We start from the raw sequence: 13,169 nt of genomic DNA on the forward strand, positions 1-13,169 counted from the left end.
AAATAGATTTTTAAATTAGATTTCATTTAAAATAATGGCAAATTCAGCGAATTTGTCCATGGCCCCGGCCTTGCACCTGTGCAACAGATGCGGAAACGCATAAGACCGACGCCAGAGATTTAATGGCCTGCGATAACACCCTTTGATTTGGCATTATAACTCTGCGTGTAGACGTACGCTGTGGAGAGTTGTTATGGTGAACCTGGCGGGTATAGAAACGCTTCGGTTGTTGCCTTTGCTGGAATTGCTGAGGTGCTCTGGTTCGGTGTTGCTGTGGTGACTGACGTTGTTGGAAGGAAGGTCGGCGGGCCGATCGGTATGTGCGCTGCGATGTTGACTGATGTGCCGTAGGGGTGTAGCGAGCCAACTCACTAGACTCATTGCGGTCAGGGCTGGGTAGTGCAAGCCGGCTGTGTACATTTGGTCGAAAGTTGCCTTGCGATTCGGGATGGAGCATGGTGTGGTGCTGGTAACCGCACTTGCGGCAGACATCTTTAGAATGGCAATCTTTCACAGTGTGACTCTTGGCTAGACAATTAAGGCAGTACTTGTATTTCCGAATGATGTTCCTTCTCGCTGGCACCCTCATCATCACAAAATCCGGACAGAACCGCAAGGAATGACGCTGCTTGCACAAAACACATTGGTAGATTTCTCGGCTGCTGTTTGACCTGAAATGGGACAAATATTAGTACGGCCCATTTAAAATTTTGGAAATGAAAGTAAATGAGATGAGATAAAGAAAAATGAGGTGTGATATGGTTACCAAATGATTATAATATAGTTAGAGCTGAAATGAAATGATTTTTGTGAATTGATGGATGAAAATTAGAGTTGATGTGTTATTCTGATGCATCATCGTCCAATAAAGGCAGGTAGCAGAGTTTGACAATTGGTCGAGTTATGATACCGGAAGCAGTTTTTACCTCGACTACTCTGACTTGGTCATCTGATCCGCTATGAGTGTTGGTGATTCTACCTAATCTCCATTCACTTGGAGGCAACAAATCGTCCATAACGACGACTAAGTCACCGACTTTTAGATTTGGGGATGTCCGTTTCCATTTGTAACGCTTTTGTAATGCCTTTAGGTAATCTTCTTTCCATCTGCGAGAGAATTGATGATGAATTGCCTTCAGTTTCAACCACCTATTTATGAGAGACAAATTTTGATTTGTAGGTTCTGGTAATGCCATAATAGGAGATCCTCGAAGAAAATGTCCAGGCGTTAGTGCAGTGAAGTCGGAAGGATCTTCTGAAACAGCAGAGATAGGACGCGAATTAAGAACACCTTCAATTCTAGCCAGTACTGTAGCCAACTGTTCGAAAGTAAATCTGTGAGCTCCAGCAATGCGCTTGAAATGGTGTTTGAAGCTTTTCACAGCCGACTCCCATAACCCGCCCATATGTGGGGCATGGGTGGAATAAACTTCCATTCGAAGCCATGAATAGCATATTTGTCAGAAATGTCCTTAGCTGACGATTTCAGGAAACTACAGAATTCTTTTGCGAGATGTCTACTAGCACCTAGAAAGTTCTTCCCATTATCCGATACTATCCGTGAGGGTAGTCCTCGCCTCCCAACGAAACGAGCAAGTGCGGCCTCAAATGCTACTGTTGACAACTCTGAACAGGGCTCTAAGTGGATCGCTTTTGTGGTGAAACAAACAAATAAGCAAACGTAACCTTTGATTATTGGAGATTGACGCAAAATAGAACTTTTTAGCTCGAAAGGGCCTGCAAAATCTATTCCAGTGATGTGAAACGGAGGAGTTAAACTGCACCTTTCCGGTGGTAAAGGAGCCATAATTTGTGAACAACATTTTTGTTTGAAAATAATGCATGTTTTGCATTTATGTATGATACTTTTGACTTTTGTTTTGAGACGAGAAATGTAGAATTCAGTCTGAACCATTCTACACATAAGATTGCAATCAGCGTGAGCCAAACAGGTGTGCAAATGCTCTAAATATAAACGACAAAATCGAGATTTATTTGGAACAATTATTGGGAATCTTTCATTGTATGGTAAAGATGAATTAGCTAATCTGCCATTAACTCGCATTATCCCTTTTGAATCCAGAAACGGATTAAGTGACTTTAGGGAGCTTTTTGGCGAAATTTCAGTGTTGTTTTCCAAGCACTTATATTCATCTTCATAGAACATTTTTTGATAGTAAATGATTAGCCCATATTTAGCAAAAGAGTATTCGGAATGTGTTAAGTTCTCTTCGGATGTTCTGGATGAATTGTGGAGTCTGCTTATGCTATTTCGATAGAAACGGCCAACATAAGCAAAGACTTTTAACGCACGTTTGTACGTAGAAATTGGTTTCAAAAAATCGGAATCTTGCGGATCTGTTTTATTCTCTGTTGCAACCATACTCGTTATGTTTGCTCGTTTGCCTATATCAGGGGAACCAATAAAGTTCTTCTTTGGCCATTCTGTTGATGGATGCGTAAGCCAATGTGGACCATGAAACCACATTGAATTTGGTGAAAAGTCTTGAGGTTTACAACCCCTGGTACCCAGATCAGCAGGATTGTCGTGGGTAGGAACGTGACGCCAAACGGCGTTTGGAATTAACTCTAGTATTTGGGCGGTTCGATTCGCTACGAATGTTTCCCATGACCATGGGGGTTTGGAAAGCCAACCTAGTACAATAGAAGAATCTGTCCATAAATTTATTGTTGTGAATTTGAAATCGAAGGTAGATACAACGTAGTTAACTAATTTTGCGAGCAAAACAACACCGCTAAGCTCCAACCTTGGCAAACAAATTGGCTGCAATGGGGCAACTTTACTTTTAGCTACGAGCAGATTGGAAAAGACAGCACCTTTCTCTGTTTGACAGCGAACATATACGCAGGCACAAATGGCAGCTTGAGAAGCGTCAGCAAACCCATGAATTTCAAGTTTGTCTTGAGGGAAATACTGAATCCATCGTGGAATTGAGATTACACCAATATTTTGCAAATCTGACAACAAATTATTCCATTTTGCCTCTGATTCGGCGCTAATTTTTTCGTCCCAATCGATACCTTCTAACCAGAGATGCTGCATCAATACTTTCGCGCGAATTATTACTGGGGCTATCCAACCTGCCGGGTCAAAGAGTTGAGCAACTATCGAGAGTACTTGACGTTTAGTCATTGTTTGATTTGTTCTTACTAAATCGATGTGATATGAGAAAGTGTCAGTTAAAGCGTTCCATTTAACTCCAAGTGTTTTTGTAGAGCTATTTTCTTGTAAGTTGAGAAATTCTGAATCGTAAAGATCTTCAGTAGAGATTGTTGAAAGGAGGTTTTTATCGTTTGCTGTCAATTTTTTGAGAGGAAATCCTGCACTATTGAGAACCGATATAAGATCTTGCTGATTTTTGATAGCTTCTTCTACAGTGAAGCCTCCAGAAGCCTCAACGTATGTTTCTTGCTGAATTATTTTAGAGACATGAGGATATTCACTTTTAGAGTCTTCTGCTAGTTGTAGTAGTGTGCGTATTGCGAGAAATGGTGCGCAATTCACACCAAATGTGACTGTTTTTAAGTTGTAGTCTTTAATAGGATCTTCTGGACTAGATCGAAAGAGAATTCTTTGATAAGCTCTATCGTGTGGGTGCACGAGAATTTGCCTATACATTTTTTGAATGTCTCCGCTGAAGACAAAGGGGTATTTACGCCAATTAAGGATTACAGAAATTAGATCTGTTTGAAGAGTGGGACCCGTATGAAGAACGTCGTTAAGAGAAAATCCTGACTTAGATTTGCGAGACGCGTTGAAAACTACTCTTACTTTCGTGCTTTTATGCTCTGGCCGTACAACAGCATGGTGTGGGAGATAAAATGACAAGTATTTGCCTTCAATACATAGCTCATGAGACGAGGTTTCTTCCATGTGGTCTAACGACAAGTATTCATTTAAAACTTTGTTGTACTCAGTCGCCAACTCATTATTGTTCGCAATAGTTTTTTCCAAACGAGTATATTGGGCTAAGGCTATGTACCTTGAAGAGCCAAGAGATAATGTATCAGAAAATTCGTTTCTAAAGGGCAATCGGACAACATAACGGCCATCTGAAGAGCGCGTTGTTGTTTTCTTGTAAAATTCTTCACAGAATTCATCTGAGACGGAGACGGGTAAAGTGCGTGGAACTTCTTCCTGTTCCCAAAACTTCCTTAACAAATTGCTTATTAAATGGTTTTCAGATTCAACAATTCGAGAGGTGAACGAATGAACTTGTTCAATTTGCATGGGGCCACTGAGCACCCAACCAAAAATTGTGTTGTAAGCAGATGCGTTGCCACATATATTCTTTTTAATACCTTCTAGGTTTATAAACCTTTCAGAATCATTACCCAAGATAAGATCTATTTGAGACGATTTGTTGAAGGATGGATCAGCCAGATCGATATCTTCCAAAGCTTGAGGATTAGGGACTTCAAAAGTAACAGAAGGAAGCGATTGAGCGACTTTGGGTAATACGATAGTCGTAATCGAAAAACGTATATTGTGCTTCTGGGCGACAATAAATAACTCACATTCTTTCTCAGAAGTTTGTTTTTGGCCTCCAACGCCAGTAATTTCGAAACAACCTTTAGAGGTGGGAATTTGCAATAAGTTTCGCACTCTTTCTGAAATGAAAGTTCTTTGAGAACCTGGATCAATTAGAGTTCTCAGTGTAAATAATTCGACCATGCGTTCGATTTGAACTAGAGCTGTTCGAAGAAGAATTGTGTTGCTATCGGCACAAAAATTGGCTTGAACTTGAGACGAGCGTTTTAGTTTTGACGTTGATGGAGCTTCCAGGGAAGCAGAGTGATTTGGGTTGTAAGACTTCTTGTTTGAGTCACCGTGACTTGAATTCTTAGAAAAGTTCTCTGAAGAAGATTTGTTTATGTGAAGAAGTGTATGATGGTCTTTGTGACACATCAAACAAGTATTATTACTTTTGCAATTTTGCTTCATGTGACCAGCGGATAAGCAGTTGAAACATATGTTATTTTTTACCACAAAATCTACACGTTCTTGTACTGACAATTTTCGAAACTCTTGACACGACCTGATCTGATGATTCGTCTTGCAATAGGGACACTTAAAATCAACCTTTTCTTGAGAGGAGTTTTGTTGTTTTTTAAGGAAATTATTAGAAGTTGAGGATTGAGACACTTTTGTTTGTCGAATGCTCGATATTCGTTCAACTACTTCGAACCTATTTATAAGAAATTCGTCTAGTTGAGCCCATGTTGGCAACTCTCGATGTGATTTGAGCGATTGCTCCCAAAGAGATAGAGTTTCATCAGGTAATTTGGTAGAGACTAAATATATAAGGATTGGATCCCAACTTTCTATGTCAACTTTGAGAGTTTTTAGGGTACAAAGACAGTCATTGACCGTAGAATGAACTTTTTGAATAGACTCGCTATTTTCCATTTTAGCCACAGGAATGTTAAACAAGATTTTGAGCTGATTATCTACAAGGACCCTTCTGTTCTCATATCGAGATTTGAGCGCATTCCATGCTAACTGAAAATTGTCATCACAGAGAGGAAATCGTTTCACTATGGCCCCTGCAGGTCCTCTGGTCTTATTTCGCAAATGATAAAGTTTTTGAGCCTGGGACAATTGTTTGTGGTCGGCGTAGACCGCTGTGAACATGTCACGAAAAGAAGGCCATTCTTCATAGCCCCCTGAAAATATCTCTGTGTCACATGGAGGAACCTTTATACAAATGTTTGAGTTATCAAGAGAAGACTGATGTAAGCTAGCTGGAGGAACGTTTTGTCCATGATTCTGCTGATTGTGAGCAGCTGACATTCTTAAAATGTCCTCAATTTGCGACTTGGCCGTGTAATATGCTTCAGAAGTAGCATTAAAATTGATTTTTGCATTTTCTTTAAATTCTTTTACATTAGAGGATTTAGGAGACAACATGATATTTCTGTAAGCTTTCTGTAAATTTACCCATCTTTGCTCTAAATCGCATAACTTGACTTGTAAAACTGAGTCAGTTTGATCCGTAATGTCACTTTGATCAAACTGCTGGCAAAAGTTGACTAAATGATCGCATTCAAAAAGAAACACATCAAGTTCTGGAGATGATTGCGCAACAACATTACTGTTGGAAGCTTTCAAGGAATCATTGGCACTATTTTCAGAGATGGACATGTTGACTTTTTAAGTGAAATCCCAAAATTAAAAATATTAATCACGATAATAATTCTTCTATGGGTCAGAGCAACTTCAACTTCGAGTAGTTGAAACCTTGAAATATTCTTCAACTATCAATTATATTCAAATTGAGAAAAGATATATCGAGTGTGAAATTAGACAAATGAATTTCTTCAAGATCTCTTTTAAAAATGCTTAAATGAGACGAGTAATTCCAAATTGGTATGTTTAATTGAAACTAATATTGAATAGAGAGAGAGAGAGAAATTTCCAACCTTGAAATTTAAACTTTTCAAATTTTCCCAAACTTTTAAAACTTGCACGAATTTCCAAAAAATTTACAATGTTTTCATGTAGTTGTAGTTTTAATGGGTGACTACCGAACCATTTGAAAGAGAAGCTTGTAGTTTTATAGGGTGACTACCAAACCGTATATAAATTGAATCGAAAATCAGTTGAAAATCCGAAAAAAATTAAAACTCACTGAAAATTCCGCTTAAACTGAGTAAAAGTTGTGTTCGCACAATTATTTTAGAGAAATTACTTCACAAAGCTTTTCATAAAATTCGTTGAGATTGAAAAGTATTCAATTATTGAAGAAAATAACTCTCGCACTCTGATATTTCCACAGAAAAAATTGTTTAAAATTTCAAATTATTCAAAGAGATGAGCCTTGTAGATTGAAAACGAAAAATTTTAGAAGCGCCTTGGCTTAATTTTCACGAAATTCCCAAATAAAATTTTCACAAACTAGATTTCCCCAAAAGGAAACGTGTAAAAAATTGAAAATTTGAATAAATAGCACTCAAAACAACGTTTTGAGCGTATTTCCACAGAAAAATTGTTTAAAATTCACAAATATGTTTTAGAGATGAGCACTGTAGCTTTAAGAATGGCACACTTGAGACGGAAAAATTATTAAATTGCTTTAAATATTGATATTCTTTCACTTTATTAATGATTTTAATTAAAAATTCGAAAAATTTCACCAAAAGAATTCCAAAATTCAAAATCCTCGAAAAAATTTCACCAAAAAATTTTATTTTTCTTGAGTTATTCAAGTTAATTTTCCAAACAAAGCACTTAATCTTGCATACAAATTATTATTATTAACTTTCTTTTTATTCACTTGCACATTCTTAAAACACAATCTCTTTATATGCTGAAAAAAACTATATTATGTTTAATATATTATGATATATATGAGATGAGTAAGTATAATTGCATGCAGTGTTAGTGTATTAATTATTTAATCGTATGAGAATTCCGAAAAATTTTCTTGCATTTAATTATTTTGTTGAAATTAACTGACTTTTTTCTTTGACTATACACCCTTTGAGAAATGAACTAATATTTTTGCTTGGGTGTATAGTGAGCGGTATCATATGCTGTGTTGTTGTTGTTATTATTTCGTGTCTTCTTTGTGTCGTATTCTCTCCACTAGCTAAGCGTGGTTCGAATTATATACGCTGTGTGTGTATGTATATACGTTTGTTTAGTTAAGAGATGAGAGTGGTGCTTGTTTAACGATGATATTGTTGGTGGAGATTATTTCTGTTGGGTATTTAATTTATCGATGATAAATGCGTACACTCAAAAAATAATGATAGTGCCAATATATGAGATGACTTTTTCTATGTTATGAGATGTGCCAATATGTATGTAATAATATGTATTATTACCTTATATGCTGATAAATAATTGCAGTTAACGTGGTATTTGTTGCTTTTATGAAAACTTTCCAAATGTGTGCTGTTTTTTATTTACTGTATATATGTACTTTTATATATATATATGTATGTAACTGTTTTATGAGACTGAGGTTATTGACCTTTTATGTTCAAAGAATTTTTTAGCTCGCAATATTTTTCAAACGGAATCTATTTATCTTCTCGTTTTTATATGCTCATTATATATATTTTTTTTTCACGAACACAAAATATATAACAAATTTTTTTGAGTGTTTCTTTGATCTTTTTAAATTTAACTTTTTGCTATCAACACACAGCACAGAGATGGAATTTTTTGTTGTTTTTTCTGCAAATACCAGTCACTTGTTGATTTTTATGTAATTTTTTCTCACTTTTGAGCTTTTTTTCTTGTTGGTGAGAGTTGAACTATTATTGTTAGTGGAGTTAATTGTTCTATCACTACACAAATTCGTTGATTTTACTTATGGCACTTGTTGTTTTTGTAATTATGGATAGATTTTAGCGATTCTTGTTGGATTTTTTCCCTTTTTGTTTGCACACACACTCTTTCTCGTTGATATTCACTTTTCTAATGTATGTAAAAATTGAAAATGCACTCACCGACTCGCTGGCAAATAAATAGAGTATCGATAGAGATGTTTGATGTTACCTCATATTCTGTGTTGTTTTGCTGATGTTTTCGAAAGGCAGCGAATGGACCATGAATAAATGTAGCCTTTTATTATGTATGTTCGGATGGAGTTCCGCTGAGGGTAAGTAAGAGGAGACAAAACCAGACTTCAACGAAACGCTGCGGAGTGGACTGTAATGCGGTTTTTGTTGCAGTGCGAGTCGATATAAAGAGTGAATTCAATACAAAAGGATTTGCACTAGGTAAGCTATAAATTCAATATACATTTTTTTCGTTAAAGAGAGATATTGAGATAGAAACTAATTAGAATATGAGTACAATTCATTTTACTTATTCTAATACTAATACTATAATTCACTATAGTAATAATTCACAATTATTAAATATAAATTTCAAATTAAATAAATAGAATTTAAAAATAGATTTTTAAATTAGATTTCATTTAAAATAATGGCAAATTCAGCGAATTTGTCCAGTATTCATTCTAGAGTTCACAAAAAATCTATGTTTTTGCACTCAGTGTCTTTTTGCCATGGGCAGGTCAATGTTGGAAGATGGGCTATATCGGTCCACGTTTTTGTATAGCGCCCATGTAACGAAACCTCCAGATTTTCGGTATTTTCAAGATTTGAGTCTTAGTTGGGGATATGCAACATTCCTGAAAAATGTATTGGTATAGGTTCACGTTTTGATATATCCCTAAAGACGATTTTCTCTCACAGAGCCGAACTATTTCCCGCGGAATTTTCCGCATGGAAAATAATTTTGAAAAGTGAAATTCTTTTAAAATAGATATTTTAAAGTGCTAAAAACTACTAGAATCAATTAATTATTCAATATTCTCACCAAATCGACATAAATATTCCCTTTTTGGACTTAAATATGGAAATAAAAAAATTGTAATATTGGGGAAAGGGAAAAAATCCGCACGGAATTTTTATTCATGATAACCCTGATCGTGTTTGTTTCGATCTCGTTGTATCTCGATACGTTTAACCATACTGATGTAGTTGTATAGCCGATACCCAGTGTTTTGTAGGGTGTTATTTCTGTTTGACGATACGTGGTTTTTATTTATTGTTGTCTTAGTAGGACGATGGTCATTATTTATGAAAGTTTTTAATTAATTGAATTTTTAATCGAGCTTACATGACCTAAGCAGTTTTGTATTGAAAAAGTGAATTCTAGCGAAGTCGCCAAACACTCAACCAATATGAGAAAAAATGCCCATTCCCAAATCTCTTCGAGATACTAATTTCGGTTATTGCGCGTAAAAGTTATAGCTGTTTCAATTCTGATAATAAGAAAAAATCTCAAAAAAGCGCTACACATTATATTGAGAAACATTGTAAATTAATGGCTTCCTACATACTATATGATTACTGAGGTCCCATAACTTTAGCGAAAAATATGTAAATTTTCGCGGAAAATAAGGAAAAATTAAAAAAATGATAGTTTGCAAAATGTTTTAATAAAATTCAAGCTGTTATGCATCTTAAATATATTTAAAAAGTGTGTACGTAATCTAAACATTGCGAAGATTCAAATGAAGCCAAAACTTTGCAAATCTTTTTAGCTGTTCGCATATTATAGCAACAACAAAAACATATATTGAACAAATTTAAAAAACGTTTGTAAGAAAAAAATATTTTTCAAATTTATTTTCTGAGTTAGTTGAAGAAAATGTAGGAAAACTAGGTCGGAGTTATTCATCTTTTTTACGCGAAAACACACATTTATCATTGTAATCACTTCCCGAATACGCGCTAACATCTTGAGGAAGATAGGGAAGACGTTCATATAAATTTGGGGTACCTTTTAATGGGGAATACATTTTGAAATGCGTGCAAATTGCAAAATCCTTGATGCGCATGCGGTTTCCCAATGCAACGAATTTTTTTTTCCATTTGTAAACATTTACCAAGATTTACATTAGCGCCGGCGATGTTGCATCGTCTGCAGTTTAGTGTGCAAAAATTGTATAACGCTAACTTTTTATGCCCATCCGATACGATCGTGAAAAAATACATCGATATAAACCTATTTCAATAAAATCCATCAAGAACCGTAGATGTAGCATCACACAGTATTTTTGGGATAAATCGGATACAGTTTCCATATAGCTTAATTTTTATACCTCTGTTTCCGCAAAAACGAGAGTGACGTGTCGGTTTCTTAACTGAAATGATCCACTGAAAACTTGAATTAATCCGCGATATTTTCAAAAACATTTTTCGCAAATTTTTCAATTTCTGCATTAGCCGCTTTCGACGATCTAGCGGATGGATTTTCACGATCTATGATTTATATGATATGATCGCGGGGTACCAGCACACTCAAAATAATAGGTGTTTTTTAAAAATATCACACTAAATTTTGGCCTTTGGCAGTAGATTACTGTGATGCTGTGTGGGTTACAATCAGTGTTCGAAAATAAACACTATAGTATCGTACCGTACCGTTCTGTACCGTACCAAGGTGGATAGGTACGCTACGATAATGTACCGTACCGGTACACAAACACTAAAAAATATTTTAGTGATACTGTACCGGAGCACAACGAAAATCTTACTGTACCGACTGCGGTACACAACGATTTTTAGTGTACCGACTGCGGTACGCTACGATTTTTTAGTGAACCGACTGCGGTACAGTACGATTATCGTAGTGTACCACTGGTCGGTTCACTAAAATATAACGTACCGGTAATGTACCGTAAATTATATGTTTGATGTTTTTGAGAATAAGGGCAAGAATAGTAACTAAAATTCAATATTATATAAATTAAAAGAACGAATGTGGTAAATTCGGTCGGTATACGAATTTTGAGAAAATTAGTGCAAAATATGAAAATATCTGAAATTTCCAACCAATACATATTTTAATTAATTCTATAAGAAGTTTTAAGTGTACCACCCTCTATTATAGCATTAGGTTTAAAACCCATATTATTAATGTATGTATTTCTAATTACTCGCTTTGATAAAATTTTATTATGGACTCATTAGAGTCCTTGTAGTCAATGTACATATTAAAACACTGTTTTTTAAATATTATTTGTTCCCTAGTTAAATAATTAGACAGTTTTTACAAGTAAAAAGGGGTGATAATGCATGTGTCATAAAACCATTTCTATGAATGGAAAAAATAACGTTAATATGTTGGTGTCAAAATGATGCTTATTTGCGGCATAAAAAAATTGCATAAAACATAAAATCCGTTTGTAATAGGTAACAAAACAAAATGGTAAGAATATGAGAAAAATGCCTCAAAACTCAAACTTTAGAGGGCGTCTTCGTAGTGGTAATAACTGCTGGTAGAATACGTTTACGTTTATCCATAATTTGGATAAGAACAGCTCTAGATTGGCAAGTGTACTTCATTTATTATTATTATATTATTAAATTTGTATTTTTACCCATATAACGGTACCTGCCGATTTTCGGTATTTTAAAGATTTCTACCACATTATCCTACCAAAATGGCTAAGATTTGGTATCTAGTGTCCGTTGGGGTTATACATACATTTCTATAAGAATTTTCGGTACAGGTCCACGTTTTTATATAGCCCCCATAGAAGGGTTCCGCCGATATTGGTTATCTTGAAGGTTATAACCACGTGATCCAACCGAATTAGTTGAAACTTGGCATTTAGTCTACGTTGGGAGTATAAAATATTCCGACGGAGAATTGTCTGCACAGGTTCACGTTTTGATATGGCCCCCATAGAAAGGTACCGCTCGAATTTCGCTAATTTTAAATAGAAATCGCAAATATACAATTAAATATATTATAAAAACCAGTCCATAAATTGTGAACAAAAAATTAACCGTTATTCCTCTTTGGCTAATGTAAAACTAATTATTTTAACGGTCTTTAGATTCTGTGGACACCTTAGATCAATACTGCACCAATAATTTTTAAATAGGCGTATGTGATTTTTTTCAATTTTGGCGCGCTATATCGGTATTTTTTCCACTGTTCGTTTGGCCCAAAAACATCAATGTGACACCAACACGTGCTTTATTACTTTATACAAATATTTTGGATATACGGTGCCCGGACATAACTCCCAAAATGATTTGGGGCGTTATGTCCGCTGCGTTTTGAGGACATAACTCCCAAAATTCGTTGGGAGTTATGCCCGTGAAGCAAAGCGGACATAACACCCAAAAAAATCGCGGACATAACTCCCAACGTTCTTTTTTCTTAATTTCAAAATTATTTCTTTGCTTAATTTTGAAATTTATAGTTAAATTTTTTATAAATTTTAGTGTAGAAGTTCGAATGTAAGCGGAGTTATTTGAGAAGGCCTTAGTGCCAACCAATGCCGAAGTATCCACAAAATCCTCCTGATTTCATAAAATTATTTAAAAACGAAATTATGCCGAAAATACGTATGTATCTGTTCAGAAATGTGTTACCATACTACGGTATTTCTTAAATTGAAAATTTTTATTAAGAAAATCGGGCGATTTTTTCAAAAATACTTAAGCCTGCGGTGCTTTTTGCAAAAACTTTTTATCTACTTAAATTGTGAAAAACCGTTTGGTAATTTTAACAAAAACTTATTAATTTCTTAAATAGTGAAAATAATTTGGTAAAAAATCTTGCGATTTTGTTTAATATTTTCGCCTCCGGCATTTTTTTTCAGAAA

The 13,169-nt window shown here is 35.2% G+C and overlaps 1 protein-coding gene across 1 annotated transcript; it reads right to left on the bottom strand.

Annotated features, from left to right (window-relative positions):
- Positions 1-536: 536 nt before the first annotated feature.
- LOC141401956 (uncharacterized) lies at positions 537-6,166 on the bottom strand. The gene is made up of 4 exons (XM_073982575.1): positions 3,794-6,166; positions 2,355-3,433; positions 927-1,149; positions 537-671 (listed from the first exon to the last, which is right to left on the bottom strand). The coding sequence occupies exons 1-4, from the start codon at positions 6,164-6,166 to the stop codon at positions 537-539; spliced, it is 3,810 nt and encodes a 1,269-aa protein (XP_073838676.1).
- Positions 6,167-13,169: the final 7,003 nt, after the last annotated feature.

This window comes from Musca autumnalis, unplaced genomic scaffold (genome assembly GCF_047663935.1).
Source record: "Musca autumnalis isolate F117 unplaced genomic scaffold, ASM4766393v1 scaffold_1, whole genome shotgun sequence".
In the NCBI taxonomy this organism is placed as follows: Eukaryota; Metazoa; Arthropoda; class Insecta; order Diptera; family Muscidae; genus Musca; species Musca autumnalis.

Coding starts and splice junctions, on each gene's coding strand:
- LOC141401956 (XM_073982575.1), bottom strand. CDS start 6,166: ATGTCCATCTCTGAAAATAGTGCCAATGATTCCTTGAAAGCTTCCAAC. Junction 3,434..3,793: donor CAGAGCATAAAAGCACGAAA/GTAAGAGTAGTT, acceptor AAAATAATTCAG/CAAGAAACATACGTTGAGGC. Junction 1,150..2,354: donor ACAGAGAATAAAACAGATCC/GCAAGATTCCGA, acceptor TCTCATAAATAG/GTGGTTGAAACTGAAGGCAA.